Source organism: Podarcis filfolensis, assembly GCF_964270895.1.
Source record: "Podarcis filfolensis genome assembly, chromosome: 2".
Lineage (NCBI taxonomy): Eukaryota > Metazoa > Chordata > Lepidosauria > Squamata > Lacertidae > Podarcis > Podarcis filfolensis.
Genome location: NC_139605.1, coordinates 18,935,314 through 18,955,071, shown reverse-complemented (window position 1 = coordinate 18,955,071; position 19,758 = coordinate 18,935,314). Strand labels below are relative to the sequence as shown.

Below are 19,758 nucleotides of genomic sequence, written 5' to 3'. Positions count from 1 at the left end.
CATGAATTTATACACCAGTGCAACATACAAACTACCATGCCTTTATAGCAGGAGTGAGGACCTGGGCCTTCCAGGTGTTGCTTAGCTACAAGTCCCATCAGCCCTAGCAAGCTTGACCAATGGCAACGTCCGGAGAGCCAAAGATTCCCCCTACCTGTGATACGCAAATGAACGAGACAGGCTGCAGCCACGATTGGGCCTGTTAGCACTTACTGGCTTTTCTGCAAAGGAAAGTACAGTGGTACCTCGGGTTACATATGCTTCAGGTTACACACACCGCTAACCTAGAAATTGTGCTTTAGGTTAAGAACTTTGCTTCAGGATGAGAACAGAAATCGTGCTCTGGCGGTGCGGCGGCAGCAGGAGGCCCCCATTAGCTAAAGTGGTGCTTCAGGTTAAGAACAGTTTCAGGTTAAGTACGGACCTCCGGAACGAATTAAGTACTTAACCTGAGGTACCACTGTAGTGGTCTCATGCGGAACTTCTGTTTTCTCCATAAAAATCCCACTCTCCTTATCTCTGTTGTGGAACAAAATGAAGGATGGCCATTCCAGTCCAATAAAACAAAACAAAATAAAAGCAATGAAAGGAGCCAGTCCCCTTGGCAACAAGGGTGTTCCTGAATACCTTTCTTTCCCCCTCAGTCTTGCAGGGATACGGTGTAGGTATTTGGTTGGCAGAACAAGGAACATGAAGAGGCACGCCTGGAATGCTGTTTATCTTGATGGAAAGTGGCATCTTCTGGACTGCACATGGGGAAGATGCGGGATCCTCGGCAGGTACGTTGCGGGGAAATAGAAAACCAATCATAGTGTGGGGCACCATGATGTACAGTGGTACCTCGGGTTACATACGCTTCAGGTTACAAACTCTGCTAACCCAGAAATAGTGCTTCAGGTTAAGAACTTTGCTTCAGGATGAGAACAGAAATTGTGCTCCGGCGGCACGGCAGCAGCGGGAGGCCCCATTAGCTAAAGTGGTGCTTCAGGTTAAGAACAGTTTCAGGTTCAGAACGGACCTCCGGAACAAATTAAGTTCTTAACCCGAGGTACCACTGTAACCTGGTTGACTTCCTTTGTTTCCCTGGGTTTTCTGTTTGGCTTGGTCCACTTCTTGGGCTTTGAGATTGGATGGCCCCAGGGCTGAGCATTATAAGCTGGTGGAATAAGAATCACTGTATTTTTCGCTCTATAAGACGCACCCAACCATAAGACGCACCTAGTTTTTAGAGGAGGAAAACCAGGGAAAAAAATATTTTGAATCAAATGTTGTTGAAGTGGAAGGAGGAGGGAGGATCAGGCTAAGGATCAAGCCGGTCCATCCGCCCCTTTGGGGAAGCTGGATCTGCTGGCCGCCTAGCAGCGTTGTCCCTGCTGGGGGGATCGGAGGAGGCAGGCGAGACGAAGCAACACTCTTCAGCGAAGCAGGACCGGGAAAGGAAGGGAGCCCTTATGGAACCCCTTCTATTCCTCCTCCCACTTCGCTGAAGAGGTGCTGCGCTGCTCTGCTGAAGCCAGCAGAGCAAGAGGGAGAGCTGCGCAGTGCCTCTTGGTCTGCTGGCTTCCCAGCGAAGCAGAATGAGGGACGGAAGGGGCTCCGTAAGCGCTCCGTTCCGTCCCTCCTCCCGCTTCGCTGGGAAGGCAGCACAGCAAGATGCGCTGCGCAGCTCTTGCTCTTGCTCTGCTGGCTTCAGCGACAGCTGCGCAGCCTGCATTCGCCCCATAAGCCGCACACACATTTCCCCTTACTTTTTAGGAGGGAAAAAGTGCGTCTTATAGAGCGAAAAATACGGTAAGCCATTGGCATGGAGCATCACAGTGGCGGGGGAAACAAGGGAACTCCATCACCCTCTATCCTCTCAAATGGTTCATTTGAGTATGTTTGACTATGCGTGCAAGATTTAGGGGTTCTGGAGGTGGGTCATTCATTGCAACGCAGCAGACTTCCTCAACCTAGTGCCCTGCAGCTGTTTTCAACTCCCATCGCGCAGTCCCGGATTTATATATGAGCTAAACAAGCTATAGTTTAGGGCCCCGCTCTCTTGGGGGCCTCCCAAAAATGTAAAGGAAACAAAAACTGGACGTACATTTCCAAGATAAAAGATAAAAAACAAATAAAATAAAACCTACATACAGCAACAGTGTTGTGTTTTGTGTTGTGTGGGTGCCCATGATCTAAGTAACGGGCCCCCCCTGCTAGCCTGCTCCCTAAAATATCACTGGTTTGCTCATTTCTATATACAGCTGGACATATAAAGGGCCCCATAACCTTCAGTAGCTTAGGGCCTCATCAAACCTAAATCTGGCCCTGCCATCACCCCTGACCATTGGACATGCTATCTGGGATTGATGGGATACAGAGTTCAGTATCATCTGGAAGGAATCAGAAGGCTAGTTTAGAATCTCCCCCAAAGCCTAAACTGTGGCTAATGTTGACTATGGTTTTTTTTAACAAGCTAGCTTGATACGCTATGGTTTGAATTTGTCAGTCCATCCGATGTGGGCGAGAAGAGAAGTTGTAGGTGCTTGAAACCAGGAGCTAGTTTCCAAACCTTTCATAGCCAAGAGAGGGAGGAGGTGGGGGAAAGTGGGAGCCTGGGGCTCACGTTGGTTCATTCTCAGCATGCTAAACTGTGGTTTCACTTGCCATCTGAACTGTGCCTGTAAGCGTTCTAACACTGCTCCTTGTCCTTTTGCAGATGCAACGACTACTACTTCCTTACGCATCCTGTTCTGTTTGTTGAGAATCACCTCCCGGATGACCCCAAGTGGCTACTTCTCAAACAGATAATGATGTGTGCAGCAGTTGCATTTATTTCCAAAAGAAAGGCGCAAACTTAAGTACAGTGGACGCTTGGGTTGCGGACGTGATCTGTGCAGGATGCACGTTCGCAACCCGCATCACTCGCAACCCGCCTCTGCGCATGCACAGGTTGCGATTTAGCACTTCTGTGCATGTGCAAAGCGCGATTTGGCACTTCTGCGCATGCGCAAAGCACAATTTAGCTCTTCTGTGCATGCGCGACCGCCGACACCCAGAAGTAACCCGTTCTGGTACTTCTGGGTTTCGGCGGTCCGCAACCGAAAAAACGCAACCTGAAGCGTCTGTAACCTGAGGTATGACTGTATGTTGGAAATCCTCATGTAAATTTCTGATGCTCTTGAAGAAAAGCCCTGCACTTCGCTGGATCATAGGTCAACGAATAGGTGACAGAAGAAACATTCTAGGCTTTTGATGGGGATCCTTTTACTCTTTAAAATTTATTATTATTATTATTATTACTCTTTAAAATCAAGGTGTGTTTGTACTGTCTGATTTGCTGCTCTCTTATACTTGTAAATCTTACTGTCTGAAAATATAATCCTTTCATTTTCATTTCATGCAATAAACCAATTTTTCTTTCTTCCTCCTGTGTGTGAACTTATTGAGACATAACATTAAGCATGAATTCATAACAGACACGTGTTTAACTCCAGTAAAAGATCCTAAAACTCTTGGGAGTATGCATAGAAATATGTGTGCGTGATCGACATGCGTACAGGTCCAGACACACATTTCGTAGCAGTATGTTTTCCTGAAGTTATTATGAGCCTTTTAGTATGAGGGTGAAATTTTCTGCACCGGACCCACTCCCAAACTGCTTTCTGTTGCATGAAGAAAACATGACATTTTCCAGGCACTACATTGGCTCCCGGTACGTTTCCGAGCACAATTCAAAGTGTTGGTGCTGATCTTTAAAGCCCTAAATGGCCTCAGCACAGTATAACTGATGGAGTGTCTCCACCCCCATCCTTCAGCCCAGACACTGAGGTCCAGCTCTGAGGGCCTTCTGGCGGTTCCCTCACTGCGAGAAGTTACAGGGAACCAGGCAGAGGGCCCTCTTGGTAGTGGTGCCTGCCCTGTGGAACACCCTCCCACCAGATGTCAAGGAAATAAACAACTACCTGACATTTAGAAGACACCTGAAGGCAGCCCTGTTTAAGAAAGTTTTTTAATGTTTGATGTTTTATCATGTTTTTAATATTCTGTTGGGAGCTGTCCAGAGTGGCTGGGGAAACCCAGCCAGATGGACGGGGTATAAATAATAAATCATGATGATGATGAAGTAGTCAGAAGGGGAATATCCACCCCTCCTCACATTTTTTAAACAGCTTCTGTATTTGGCTAATTTTCTTACCTTTTAAAAAAACAATTATTTTTCGCTCTTTCTTACCTTCAGGAGCTTCCCCCCCCCAAAAGGAAATTGAGCAAGATAAAAAATTTCTTCTTTTAAGAGATCAAAGGTGCTTAAATTTTCCCAAAGAAGGTTTATTTTGTTAAATAAAGATCCACATGAAAGTTTTTGAATTTTGCTTGAATGGCAAACTCACGTGGAGAGACCTTGATAGAACACGGTTGTTTACAAAGGCACATTTCAGCAGTATTGGGTGCCTGTTTCCTGCGGCAAGGCAAGAAACCTTCAGCTCCTAAGGTCACATTTTGTATCTTTAGAGCAGGGATGGGGAACGTCCGACCCCTGGGAAAATCTTGCCCCCACTTCAACATTTGGGCCATGTGACCATTCTTGGCAAACCATGGCCAACCCCCTCTACACCTGCTATTATGCAGGTATGGGTGGGGCTTGACTGAGAGGGTGTGGCTTTCCAAAGCTGCTTTGTGCAGCTCCCAAAACATCTGCCAGCCTGTTGGTTGTTAGGGGCCTCTGAAGCAATGCAGAAAGCAGGGACCCATTGCTAAGCAGGATTGGTCCCCCCTTCATATCAGCTGATCTAAAGGGAGAATGAGCCTGGTGTGTTCGGCTGAGCCATGGCGCTCCTGGCAGAGAGCTCTCTGGTGTGCCGAAACTCAGCACTAAGCAAGATTGTGCCCACGCCCCTCCTTAGGAAAGGGGGAGATCCTTCTTAGTGCTAATTCAGCAGAGAGATTGGGCATGCCAGGCTCCCTGCAGGGAGCTCACAGGCACTCCTGAACTGAGCCCTAAAAAGGAAGGGGAGAGAAGTCGCTTCTCTTTCCCTTGAAGCTCAATCTTGCTGTGCTCTTAAAGAGAGAGGTGGAGGCTCCCAAAGGCTTCTCCCCCACTCCTGTTATGCCTGATCTAATTGCAATGCTAAAATCGGTCCTTGTAGTCCTTTTCCCTCTTCCCTTTTAGATCTTAAGGAACGCGGGTGGTACTGTGGTGTAAACCACTGAGCCTCTTGGGCTTGCTGATCAAAAGGTCGGCAGTTCGAATCCCTGCGATGGGGTGAGCTCCTGTTGCTCTGTCCCAGCTCCTGCCAACCCAGCAGCTCGAAAGCACGCCAGTGCAAGTAGATAAATAGGTACCGCTGTGGCGGGAAGGTAAACGGCTTTTCCGTGCACTCTGGTTTCCGTCATGGTGTTCCATTGCGCCAGAAGTGGTTTAGTCCTGCTGGCCACATGACCCATAAAGCTGTCTGTGGACAAACGCTGGCTCCCTTGGCCTGAAACTGAGATGAGCGCTGCAACCCCATAGTTACCTTTTACTGGACCATCCAGGGGTCCTTTACCTTTACCTTTTACCTTATGGAAGTGAAAGGGATTTTGACCCACAGACAGATGCTGATAAGGATCTAGAACATAGAACCAAAAAGATCCCCCATCCCTGCTGTAATTAATTCAGCTTATAAGGTATCTAATTACTAAATATATCAGCTTATAATTATCATAAGTGTTATTGGCCTAAGCCATGGGTAGGCAAACTAAGGCCAAGGGCTGGATCCGGCCCAATCGCCTTCTAAATCTGGCCCACGGACGGTCCGGGAATCAGCGTGTTTTTACATGAGTAGAATGTGTCCTTTTTATTTAAAATGCATCCCTGGGTTATTTGTGGGGCGTAGAAATTTGTTCCATTTTTTTTTGTTCAAAATATAGTCCGGCTCCCCACAAGGTCTGGGGGACAGTGGACCAGCCCCCCGCTGAAAAAGTTTGCTGACCCCTGGAAGCGGACCCCTGAGTTTGTTCATAACCTAACCTAACCTATTGTGATGGCCTCCAATTTGGATGGTATTAATAGAGGGTTTTGGGACGTGGGTGACACTGTGGGTCAAACCACTGAGCCTAGGACTTGCCGATCAGAAGGTCGGCAGTTCGAATCCCCACGACGGGGTGAACTCCCATTGCTCGGTCCCTGCTCCTGCCCACCTAGCAGTTCAAAAGCACGTCAAAGTGCAAGTAGATAAATAGGTACCGCTCTGACAGGAAGGTAAACGGCGTTTCTGTGCGCTGCTCTGGTTCGCCAGAAGCGCCTTAGTCATGCTGGCCACATGACCCGGAAGCTGTACGCCGGCTCCCTTGGCCAATAAAGCGAGATGAGCACTGCAACCCCAGAGTCAGTCATGACTGGACCTAATGGTTAGGGCTCCCTTTACCTTTAATAGAGGGTTAGGCAAATTCATGGAGAAGTGAGCTATCCATGGCTATAAGCCAAGGAGGCAGCAAGGCTTCTGAATACCAGCTGCTGGAGATCACAGGAAGGGAGAGGGCTCTTGTGCACGGATCCTGCTTGCAGTTGCTGCTATCCCACGGGCCACTGTGAGAACAAGATGCTGTTCTTATGGAGGAGAGGAAATGAGCAACAGAGACACCTGCCGTATCTTTGTTCCCCCACGCAGGAGCTTGGACACACTCCAGCTAAAAACATCTAATGATTTCTGTTTGTTTTCACTTCGCAGGTGCCATTCCTGCTACTCCTCTGTCCTAATTGCCAAGGTCTCAAGGAGGGGGGTGGTGTTGGCAGCTTCAGATCAAACCATGCTCTGCCCTCACCTTCACCCTCACTTTGGCACTTCGTTCCTGGATGAAAGCGCTTAATTGTTCAACCTGCAGCAATACGTTTTCCTCCAAAGAAGAAAAATAATCACTCGGACGTCTTCTACATCAAAAAGGTAACCAAGGCATCTTAATTTGCTTCCGTTTCTTTGAAAGAGGGTTTGGGAAACTCAACAACTGACTGGGGTTGGGAACTGTCTAATTACTAGTAACTAGTGAAATTTGAAGACTGGGATTCTAGGCAGGAGCTGATTTTAGGCACAGTCCCTGCAAGGTAAGCAACCCAGTGGAAAAGGCGTTGACGCTTACACAGTTAAATAAAAAAGCAGACTTCTGACTGTAAAGAAAACAAATCCCTTGTCTTATTAGCGTACAAAACGTAATAGGATCATTAAATTATATTTGAGTGTACGGTGTAGAACGTATACTGATGTTATCTAGAAAATGTAATTCATGGGAATTCATACAAAATAAAATATTTGAAAGTAAGGCACCTTAAAAGGTAAAGGGACCCCTGGCCATTAGGTCCAGTCGTGACCGACTCTGGGGTTGCGGCGCTCATCTCGCTTTATTGGCCAAGTGAGCCGGCGTAAAGCTTCCGGGTCATGTGGCCAGCATGACTAAGCCGCTTCTGGCGAACCAGAGCAGCGCACAGAAATGCCGTCTACCTTCCCGCCAGAGCGGTACTTATTTATCTATTTGCACTTGATGTGCTTTCGAACTGCTAGGTTGGCAGGAGCAGGGACCGAGCAACGGGAGCTCACCCCGTCATGGGGATTCGAACCGCCGACCTTCTGATTGGCAAGTCCTAGGCTCTGTGGTTTAACCCACAGCGCCACCCGCGTCCCTCTAAGGCCCCTTACACATGATTAAATTCAAAGGTGATTTTACATTTCTTCATGACATAGACTAGCAAAACCATCATTTTCAAGACACAAGCCTAGCAGATCTGGAACTAATACCTGATGATCTGATAAAATCGAGCGTCTTTACTTGGACTTTGTTACTTTAACTCACGTGCAACTACTCATTCTACATGCCTATTTTATATTTGTGTTTTTCACCTTTTGATTTCCTCCTGTTACAACTGTCCTGTCTGTTTGGGACTGAACCAGGGATCTTCTGCTCTGCCACTAAGCTACAAACCTTTCCCTAAAGGCAGAATTCAGTGCAGTGGCTGAAGCTCAAACGACAACATGATCCTCAGGCAATTGCCTTGCCCTCTACAACATCCTTTTTTGTGTTCCCACTCCTAGGGATAGTGCCGTAAGGTTTCAGACCATCTTCCATTGCCATCTTGTGGGCAGTAGGAATTAAAATAGGTGTTTGGGTGTTGTTTTGTTTAAAAAGAAGTACAGTGGTACCTTGGTTCTCAAACACCTTAGGACTCAAACAACTTGGAACCCAAACACTGCAAACCCTGAAGTAAGTGTTCCGGTTTGCGAATTTTCTTCAGAAGCTGAATGAGCTCTGTTTTGAGTGTTACGCTTCCGTTTTGAGTGTTACGCTGAGGTCTGTCTGTTTTTGCTATTTATTTTACGTTTTTGTTTTGGAGGCTCTTTTTGTTTTTGTTTTTGTGACTGTGCGGAACCCAGTTCAGCTACTGATGGATTGACTGTGTGACTGCAGTACATTGTTTATTGCTTTCATTTTATGGCTCGATGGTCTCGTTAGATAGTAAAATTCATGTTAAATTGCTGTTTTAGGGGTTGTTTTTAGAAGTCTGGAACGGATTAATCCATTCTGCATTACTTTCTATGGGAAAGCATGCCTTGGTTTTGGAACACTTTGGTTTTGTAACGGACTTCCAGAACGGATTAAGTTTGAGAACCAAGGTACCACTGTATTCATTCCTTTTTGTAAATGGCTTTGGTATTTACCTTTAAGGTCAAGTGGTATATAAACTTTATAAACCTAATTACAGTGGTACCTCGGGTTACAGGCGCTTCAGGTTACAGACTCCGCTAACCCAGAAATAGTACCTCAGGTTAAGAACTTTGCTTCAGGATGAGGACAGAAATTGCGTGGCGGCAGCAGGAGGCCCCATTAGCTAAAGTGGTACCTCAGGTTAAGAAAAGTTTCAGGTTAAGAACATACCTCCGGAATGAATTAAGTACTTAACCTGAGGTAGAAGATAAAGGTAAAGGTCCAGTCGTGGCCGACTCTGGGGTTGCAGCGCTCATCTCGTTTTATTGGCTGAGGGAGCCGGCATACAGCTTCTGGGTCATGTGGCCAGCATGACTGAGCCGCTTCTGGAGAACCAGAGCAGCACACGGAAACGCCGTTTACCTTCCGGCCAGAGCAGTATCTATTTATCTACTTGCACTTTGACATGCTTTCGAACTGCTAGGTTGGCAGGAGCAGGGACCGAGCAACGGGAGCTCACCCCGTCACGGGGATTCGAACCGCCGACCTTCTGATTGGCAAGTCTTAGGCTCTGTGGTTTAACCCTCAGCACCACCCGCATCCCTCTTAACCTGAGGTACCACTGTAATAAAAATGGATATGCTCCGGGGGGGTGGGTGTCAGGGTGAGGAGATGCCTGGCCAAAACATCAAGCTTGCAGGTTGTCTGGTTAAAAAAATCTCCCTACTGTTAGCATTTGGAGCTAAATGTTGGCAGAAGCTGAATGGAAGCAGAATCCCTTTTGGAGGAAAGCACTTGACCCTGGCTACAATCAAGAAAATGAGAGACCTAATATTTATTATTGGAAATATCTGTGTGATAGGGAAGATTCTAGATCTGTCTGGCTAAGGTGGAGGTGCGATAAGCATATGTTTGGTCTTGCAACTCAAACAAAGTGTGCTCCCATTATGTATCGCATCATGGAGGAGGAAGGGAAGGAATAAGGAGGTGAGATCAGCAGCCTTGTGATTGTCAGTGTAACATCGAGGGCTTATCCACACTTCCATTTCCTCTGCTCCTTCCAGGTATGGTCCGTGCTTTATAGCTCTGTGAGTGCTCTTTTTTTGCCCCAGAACATTCCCCTAAAAACCCGCTCTTTGGTGCTAATTCAGAGCAAATGTCAATCTGCAGAAAACCCAAACTGACGTTTGTGCAAGTTTAACCTGGCCAGTCTTTACAATACAGTGGTACCTCAGGTTAAGTAAGGTACTTAATTGGTTCCGGAGGTCCGTTCTTAACCTGAAACTGTTCTTAACCTGAAGCACCACTTTAGCTAATGGGGGCCTCCCGCTGCCGCCGCGCCGCCGGAGCACGATTTCTGTTCTCATCCTGAAGCAAAGTTCTTAACCTGAAGCACTATTTCTGGGTTAGCGAAGTCTGTAACCTGAAGCGTATGTAACCTGAAGCGTATGTAACCTGAGGTACCACTGTACAATGTCCCAGAAAGCATTTGCAACTCAATGAAGCATCAGATGTCTCCCAAACCAGTGCTCTGTCTCACCTGGCCAAGCACAGCTCCACTGCCAGGATGATGGAAATTGCGATATATGCTTTCATGTGCATCTTGTCTCATCCCAACAGTAGCGATTTTGTAGGCTTTCCAGGAGGAGGAAGATCAATGGCGTTTGAGAAAAAAGATCTGTACGGTAAATATAACTTCTTTGTTATGGCTATAAAGGACCCCTGACCATTAGGTCCAGTCATGGCCGACTCTGGGGTTGTGGCGCTCATCTCGCTTTATTGGCCGAGGGAGCCGGCGTACAGCTTCCGGGTCACGTGGCCAGCATGACTAAGCCACTTCTGGCGAAGCAGAGCAGCGCACGGAAACGCCGTTTACCTTCCCGCCGGAGCGGTACCTATTTATCTACTTGCATCTTGATGTGCTTTCAAACTGCTAGGTTGGCAGGAGCAGGGACTGAGCAACGGGAGCTCACCCCGTCGTGGGGATTCGAACCGTGACCTTCTGATCAGCAAGGTTTAACCCACAGCGCCACCTGCGTCCCTTTGTTATGGCTATATTTTAGTTGTGGGGAACGTTTGGCCCTCCAGATGTTGTTGGACTACAACTGCCAACAGCCTCAGCAAGCATGGTCAGTCGCGAGGAATAATGGGAGTTGTATATCATAGTAGCAGAGAAAGCAGTTTTCATGAGAGCCCGTCCACACCTCTTGAGATGTTCTGGGAACAAGGCTTGCATGGTAAAGATTAGATACACCATACATTTAATGCCAAGGCCAGCCCTAACATTAGGCAGTGAGAGGGCCATTTTGGGCTTCAGATACTCCTGGGTGGGTGGAGGGAAGAGAAGACACATCCCTGCATTCTATTATGTTTGCCCTACGTCCACTAGGTTAGCCTGCTCTCAGGTATGGTAAAGGATTTTGTCCCATCACCACCGTTTGGTTTTTGCAAGTGGAATGGGGTTTCTGTATGTGGCATGTGGGTGGGTACATTTTATCCATCACCTCAAGCAGCCCTGTTTGTGTCACCATCATAGTTCCCGAAATGAACCTACAGTTAACGTCCCGGTGAATGAATACTGTAGATAGGTCTGAGAACAGATCAAAATCCACGTCTTCCATGTTTCTTCCTAGATTATCCTTGGGATGAATGCAATGAGAAGTCGATAGAAATAGACTTGACGCAGTTTGAGGAAATCGATGCCTATGCACAGAAGGTATGCTGTCTCTTATTGTGATATATTTACAAGTGGAGTAATAGTCCTGCCTATCAGGGTTTTCTTTAAACGTGGATTTGGATTCTAAGAGTACCTTCAAATGTGCTCTCCTGAAAAGAGGCAGCTTCTTATGTCCACGTTGAAGGTCACAATGGGAAGCATCATGAGTCACAAGACTCTGTTTTGCGCATGATGAACACAACAAAGGGACTGTTCACATAGGCTGAAGACTAATAATAATAATAATAATAATAAATTTATTATTTATATTCCGCCCATCTGACTGGGTTTCCCCAGCCACTCTGGGCGGCTTCCAACAAAAGATTAAAAATACATTAAAACACAAGTCATTAAAAACCAGGGAACCAGGCAGAGGGCCTTCTTGGTGGTGGCGCCTGCCCTGTGGAACGCCCTCCTATCAGATGTCAAGGAAATAAGCAACTATCTGACTTTTAGAAGACATCTGAAGGCAACCTTGTTTTAATGTTTGATGTTTTATTTTTTAATTATTATTATTCATATTCTGTTGGGAGCCACCCAGAATGGCTGGGGAAACCCAGCCAGATAGACAGCATATAAATTTATAATGATGATGATGATGATGATGATGATGATGATGAATCCAGGAGTACCCCCAACTATTACCTGGCTCCTTCCAGGGGGAGTGCAACCACATCCAGAACAGGAAACCTGTCAATTTCTAGAACACCCACCAAGATACTCCATCGCCCCAGGATTCAAACACAGTTTATTGTCCTCCATCTAGTCCACCACTGCATCCCGACACTGACCCATTCTAACTGCTACCAAATCTATTTACCTTTTGTGAAACAGGTGAATGTCAAGGATAGCGTGGAAAACCTGGTGAGCGTCTTGCTCCAAAAAGCCCACAGTGACCTGGAGAAAGTCCGAGCCATTTGGATGTGGATTTGCCATCATATAGGTGATTTGTCACACAATAAACTTTTGTTATTTCATTAAGGGAAAAAGACATATGTTCATTGAACTGATTGCTCACTCGCATCTTCTGAACGTTTGTAACCCACACGTGACTCTAGCAGACCCTTGTTCACTATGCATTTCATGCTTTGGGGTGATATTTCATAAATGTGTTTATTTCTCTAGAATATGATATGGAAGCCTTCTATGATGAAGCCAAGAGGACCTCAGAGGCAGCAGATGTCCTGCAGTCAGGGAAAGGAATTTGTACAGGATATTGTGGACTCTTTGAAGAAATGTGCAGGTGACTTCTTTCAGCCCCAGTTATCGGGTCAAGCAGTGGTTTCGTGGCAGGGATGATGGGAGCCACAGGTTCCCCAACCCTCCTCAATGGTTTGAATGTTCCTGAAGCAAATTTGCATATATAGGGTTGTGTTGAATTAAGCTTTGAGCAGATCCACTGAAATCAATGGACTGTTTCTTGGGAGAGGGGGCGGGCAGGTGTGGTGGACACCCTGGTCCTGAATGGGATAACTGGACCAGGTGCAAAGGACCGCCATGCTTATATAGCAGGCATGCAGAACCTTTGGCCCTCCAGACATTGCTCAGCTGCAACTCCCATCAAGCCAAGCAAGCTTAGCCAATGGCCAGAAATGACGGGAGGTATATTTCAGCAACATCTGGATGGCCAAAGATTTCCTACATCTGTAATATGAAACAAAACAAAATAAATAAAATTATATTAAAAAATTAAGAAATTCCTTCCAGTAGCACCTTAGAGACCAACTAAGTTAGCTATTGGTATGAGCTTTCGTGTGCATGCACACTTCTTCAGATACCACACAAAAGTTCATACCAATAACTAACTTAAAGGGACCCCTGACCATTTGGTCCAGTCGTGACCAACTCTGGGGTTGTGGCACTCATCTTGCTTTATTGGTCGAGGGAGCGTACAGCTTCCGGCTCATGTAGCCAGCATGACTAAGCCGCTTCTGGTGAATCAGAGCAGCGCACGGAAATGCCGTTTACCTTCCCACCGGAGCGGTACCTATTTATCTACTTGCACTTTGACGTGCTTTCGAACTGCTAGGTTGGCAGGAGCAGGGACTGAGCAACGGGAGCTCACCTTGTCACGGGGATTCGAACCGCCGACCTTCTGATTGGCAAGTCCTAGGCTCTGTGGTTTAACCCACAGCGCCACCCGCGTCCCTAATAACTAACTTAGTTGGTTTCTAGGGTGCTACTGGAAGGAATTTTTTAATTTTTTAATTTAATTTAGTTTGTTTTGTTTTGTTTCGACTACGGCAGACCCACACGGCTACCTACCTGTAACTTGTCATATGAAAGAAAGAAATGAGGCAGGCTGTGGTCACAGTCGGGTCTGTTAGCACTACTGAGCCATGGCTTTTCTGAAAAGGAAAGTAGTGGTCCCAGGTGACACTCATAATAATTCTATTTTCTCCATCAAAATCCCACAATGCACATCCCTAATGAGGCAGACTGGACAGGACAAGAACAAGTGTGAAATGCAATGAGCTGGGAAGGCTGTTGTTTGGCTTCTGAAAACAGCAAAGTGAAGGATGATCTTGTTCAAAAAGAAAATCAGTGAAAGCAGCCGCAGTCCCTTGATCACAATGGTGTTCCTGAATACCTTTCTTCCCTTCTCAGTATTGCAGGGATACAGTGCAAGACCTTGTCAGGCTACTGCATAGGGTATGGATACAAAGCAGAACAGGTCATTGAGGAATATAGCAGTCATGTCTGGAGCACTGTTCATCTCGATGGAAGGTGGCACCTTTTGGACAGTACGTGGGGAAGTGGCTGCGTGGATGAGAAGGGCAACTTCACTTTCAGGTATGTTGTTAGGCAGAAAGAAGAAGAAGAAGAAGAGTTTGGATTTGATATCCGGCTTTATCACTACCTGAAGGAGTCTCCAAGCGGCTAACATTCTCCTTTCCTTCCTCCCCCACAACAAACACTCTGTGAGGTGAGTGGGGCTGAGAGACTTCAAAGAAGTGTGACTGGCCCAAGGTCACCCAGCAGCTGCATGTGGAGGAGCGGAGACGCGAACCCAGTTCCCCAGATTACAAGTCTATCGCTCTTAACCACTACACCACACTGGCTCTCACCAGTGTGGGACACAACAAAGGCATAGCTCAATTCCGTTGCTTCTAGATAACTTTCCCCACCCCCCTTAGACTACATCTCAGAGTTGGTGATTTGACAGCCACAGGGTTGACTATTATATTCCAGCTAGAATTATTATGAATTATTATATGCATCTAGAATTAAGCCATTGGCATGGCGTGTCACGGTGGCAGGGAGATTATGTAAACTCCTCCAACCATCCATTTATCCTCTTGAGTGGTTCTAGAGTGTTACATTTACCCTGGTGATCCTGGAAGCTGGGTTGTTGTTTGTCAACCTAGTGCTGTGTTGGACTACAACTCCCACTGTCCCTAGCTGGGTTTGATGGGATTTAGAGTTTGGCAACATCTAGAGCAGCGGTTCTCAACCTGTGGGTCCCCAGATGTTGTTGGACTACAACTCCCATTATCTCTGAGCTTTAGGGGTGATGGGAGTTGTAGTTCAACAACATCTGGGGACCCACAGGTTGAGAACCGCTGCTCTAGAGGGAATCAGATCAAGGAAGGGCCATGATGTTGTTGTTGTTTAGTCATGTCCGACTCTTCGTGACCCCATGGACCAAAGCACGCCAGGCACTCCTGTCTTCCACTGCCTCCTGCAGTTTGGTCAAACTCATGTTAGTAGCTTCAAGAACACTGTCCAACCATCTCATCCTCTGTTGTCCCCTTCTCCTTGTGCCCTCAATGCAGACCTTTAAATGTGGCTAATGTTAGCCATGGTTTGTTTAAACAAGCTAGCTAGATAAACGATAGTTCGAAGACGGCTTGTCAAACCATAGTTAACATAAAGTGCTGTTTGCCGGATTTGGGTGAGACAACAAACTTTGGTTAATCTAAACCAGGAGGTCGTTTCCAAACCCTTTGCAGGTGGGCAGGGATGGAGGGGGGCGGGAAGAGTGTGAGCCTGAGGCCCGCTATGGCTCATTCTCAACATGCTAAATTATAGTTCTACTTGAAATCTGAATTGGGCGTGTAAATATTCCACACTCATTCTTCAACAGCTTTGCCTGCTTCACCCTGGTTCTGATTTCAGAAACGTTATGAAAGACTGCATGATTCCGCGGTCTTCTTTTGCAGATACAGTGAGTTTTACTTTCTTACCCATCCTGCTCTGTTTATTGAGGATCACTTCCCAGATGACCCCAGGTGGCAGCTTCTGAAACAGACATTAAGGCTGGAGATGGACGGATGTGACGGCTAAAATATGCCTGAGTTTTATTCTGTAGGACTGACTGACTGGAAGATCCACAGAAACATCACCTGCTGACACATGTAAAATCGATTAGAAGCATCTATCCAGAACACAGTTGCATTGGCAATCAGTCTCATGTTTTTCAAAAGGGAAGGACTGCGTCACATAAGCCAATACCCAAACAAAGCAGAAGCACTGGGGGAAATCTGCGTATTTGGCAAGTTAATGTTTTTAGAGACAATTGCGCTTCTGACACACACACACACACACACACACACACACACAATTTATATACCGCATTTCTCGCTATATAAGACGCACCAGACCACAAGACGCACCTAGGTTTTGGAGGAGGAAAACAAGAAACAAAATTTTCTGAATCTCAGAAGCCAGAACAGCAAGAGGGATGGCTGCGCAGTGAAAGAAGCAATCCCTCTTGCAGTTCTGGCTTCTGGAATAGCTGCGCAGCCTGCATTCGCCCCATAAGACGCACACACATTTCCCCTTACTTTTAAGGAGGGAAAAAGTGAGTCTTATAGAGCAAAAAATACGGTAATTGTGCTCTCTCTCTATATATATATATATCACCTCTGTTTCTTTATTAGTAACCTTGATGTCAAACCAAAGTGACCTTAGCAGCCGCTTGCCAACTAGAACAGAATAATTACATTAGTGAACATGTTTTTATGTTGCTTAGAGAGGGCTAAGAAGCAATCAAGATGGCTTGTGGCAATTCACATTCACCACTAATGTGGACTTTTGCTACTTGAATATGTCGAAACTTTGAGCCTGTGCAAGTGATGGATGTCCCCATATATGTGAAGAGGACAGTATTGAGGACAAACTTTGTTTTGGGACAATGTTCTAAGATCCTGTGTGAGAGATAGTCTCTTGGAAAAGATTAAAAATAAGCAAAAACAGGAGTTCATTGGTAACTGGGAACCTCTAAGAGTTACTTTAAAAAATTAGTGTTGCAATCTGAATTTGGTAGCAGCCTTTGAATAAGCTCTGTAAATAAAGGTTAAATGGGTCAAAATAGATATATATACATAGATGCATATTAATATTTTATTATGATTTTGCTGTTAAATTTAGGTAATAGGTTTATTAGAGTGAAAAGATTTTGAGAAGGACAGGAAGTCAAATTTATGAAGATATATGCTTCTTTGTTGGAATTTTTATTTTGATGAGTTTGATTTACAGACTATAAAATGTCTTTGATGTATGGATGTAACTACAGTTAAGAAAGCATCATCAACATCATCATATTTTTTAAAAAAGATCCTGTGTGATAGAGCTTTATTTTTCATTCCATGTGTCGTATTAAGGCCCATTTTTGGAGAAGGAATTTGGGGAGAAGAAGGCAATTTGAAGGAGAAGGCCCATGGGAAGGGGAGACCAATTTGGAGAAGGGTCGCAGTGTGAAGAAAGGGCAGCAATCCAGGGAAGACTTAAACAGCAAAAATCCAAAGAGGCACCTCCTTCTCTAGGGCATTCCCAATTTTTGCTTGTTATATTGTAAGGATCCACAGCCCAGTTCTTTTGTGTGAGTTCACCCCCTGCCCCTAGTGTGTTTCGTGTGGATTGGGCTAAGTAGGGGAATTCCATCCCCCCCTTTTCAGGGTTTCTCCTCACAAGGAAGAAAACATCCTAAGTTGTGCAACATTTGGTTAGGAAATAAAGATTTGAACTTGTATTTTTTGTCTGCTTGGTTATCCTGGTGTCCTGAAATTCACTTTGGGTACGGAAAATAGCATGCTGACGCATTTGGGTCACTTATAAAAAACAGTGTTTGCGAAACAAAGCAGCGACTGGGTCCAGGATCCTTCTGGTTACTGGTAACTGGCGAGTTTTGCGGGCTGGGGTCCTAGGAAAGTTAGCTGGTAGAAGCTCATTTTAGGAGGGAATCTTGCAGGAGGAGGTCACAGAATAACCATTCAATGTACTTCTCTGCTTAATGAGGTCAGGGTGAGAAAGTGAATTGATGAGGGCTAATAACTTGTAGGGTTATTTGCAAAGCAACAGTGGGCCCTGAAGTGTAGGTGGGTTTCTGTGAGGCAAGACACAGCGATGGCAGCAAAAACCTTTACTGAACTAAGAGAACTGGACAACAGGGTCAAAGCAACTGCTTATAGACATTTCTGAAGGCCTGGGCCACTCCCACTCCCAACGTGATTGGCTGTCTAAACTTCCAAGCTGCGAGTCATGACTCAGAGTTTAAGGGCCAATGGCAGAGGCCCAAATCCTGAAATGTTCTGTGATTGGATACCATGTATCGAATCAGAACACAGGAGCTCAGAATCCTTAGTCCAGACTTAATCTCAGGGAAAACACAGACCACTGAATACATAACAGGCCCCATGGCAGTTTCAGGAGACTGGCTGACTATTGATTTTATTAAGTTGTGGGTGGACATAGCAGTCAACACAGAGATTTCTCCAAGTAGTTCTTAAAAAGTAAGCTGGAACTGAACTGACCTGCAAACAGCTCAGCCGGCCTGCTTTTATAGGCAGCCGTCTGTCAACATAGTAACAACAACAACCCAGGGTTTCCCACCTAAATTAACTTACGTGGACCTGAATGAAAACTATATACACAATACCCCTGGTGGCCAGGGTGAGAACTTCAATACATAACAAATTTGTAACCACAAATCTCAAGAACTGTCCCACTTGCTGGATTTGAGCTGAGGGATCCCCTTGTACCCTTGGAGATCTTTCGAAAAGCAAAGACACGTAGGATTTTGCCTTGATAAGAAAAGAAACAAGAACCAATGATGAGGGAGAAATTTGTTCTGGGACTGAGCCCCTGTACTTCCTCCTACTGCTAGCACTCAGGCATGTGCTAAGTACAAAGATCATGCCCTTTTGGACTTCCAAAGGATGGAAAAACCCTGCATTTAAAGGGGTAAAGACACAGGACAACAATGGGATGGGGAGGATTTCATGCGGACACCAATATGTTACAGTCAGACCTCAGCTCCCGAATGCCTCTCTTTGAAGAAGAAGAAGAGTTTGGATTTGATATCCCGCATTATCACTACCCGACGGAGTCTCAAAGCGGCTAACCATCTCCTTTCCCTTCCTCCCCACAACAAACACTCTGTGAGGTGAGTGGGGCTGAGAGGCTGAGAGAAGTGTGACTAGCCCAAGGTCACCCAGCAGCTGCATGTGGAAGAGCGGGGAAGCGAATGCGGTTCACCAGATTATGAGTCAACCGCTCTTAACCACTACATCACGCTGGCTCTCAAGGTGTCTTAGGGACTCCACTCCAGATTTGGGTAGGGTTTAACCCCCTAGCCATTTCTTCTCCCAAAGATGTCTCTCAAGGCAGTGGAGATGGAGGACCAGAGTTTTCCTTCTCTCTTACTCAGAGTAGGCGCATGGAAATTAATGGACCTACGTTAGTCATGGCCATTCATTGCAATGTGTCCGCTCAGAGTAAAAGTTAGTTGTGTGTGAGTAATGCAATGCATACATGTTTTATGAACTGCCCTGTGATCTTTGGATGAAGGGCAGTTTGTTTGTTTGTTTGTTTGTTTGTTTGTTTATTTATTTGATCGATCGATCAATCTTAAGATTTCAGGGCATTCACAAGATAAAAATACAAGGTAGAAGCCCAAATAAATAGTTAAAACAAAAACAAAACAAATCAATCAATCAATTAACAATAAATGAAATAAATGGTGGAAATTGGCCTTTAAAGGTGTGCTGGATTTCTGCAGACCCTGCCTCGTTTGTTTAATTGGTTGTATAATCTGATGGACGGCGGCCTTGTGATTTGCTGCTGTTCCATTATCTTGCAGTTCTGTAAGGGAAATGGGATTCTTGGATTTTGCTTCGTTCTAAGCTATGTTTCAAACTGTTACCCAAAGACACCGCCTGCAGGTGCACATGCTGCTTTTGCTGTGGGTTGCAAGAAGAAGAGGAGGAGTTTGTGAAATATACTCAGAGTCGCAAAGTGATTTCATGCTCTTTATTCAGCTCATAGTGGTGAGGAGGAATGAATGAATGTCCCCTCAAGGTATCTGCTTTATATACATTATTTACACAATGGGCTGCACATGATTGGCTAATTCCGGAATTCTACTGTAAGCCAATCAGGTTGTGGAT

The 19,758-nt window shown here is 45.7% G+C and overlaps 1 protein-coding gene across 1 annotated transcript in view; it reads left to right on the top strand.

The window, feature by feature from the left end:
• Window positions 1-19,758, top strand: part of LOC310758130 (lim and transglutaminase domain protein ltd-1-like) — a 43,548-nt gene that overhangs the window by 7,718 nt on the left and 16,072 nt on the right. The window contains exons 6-10 of the mRNA XM_083604065.1: window positions 645-779; window positions 2,699-2,838; window positions 11,286-11,368; window positions 12,203-12,291; window positions 14,096-14,161. Of these exons, the coding sequence (XP_083460191.1) occupies window positions 645-779; window positions 2,699-2,838; window positions 11,286-11,368; window positions 12,203-12,291; window positions 14,096-14,161 (513 nt within the window). The remainder of the gene's footprint in view (window positions 1-644; window positions 780-2,698; window positions 2,839-11,285; window positions 11,369-12,202; window positions 12,292-14,095; window positions 14,162-19,758) is intronic.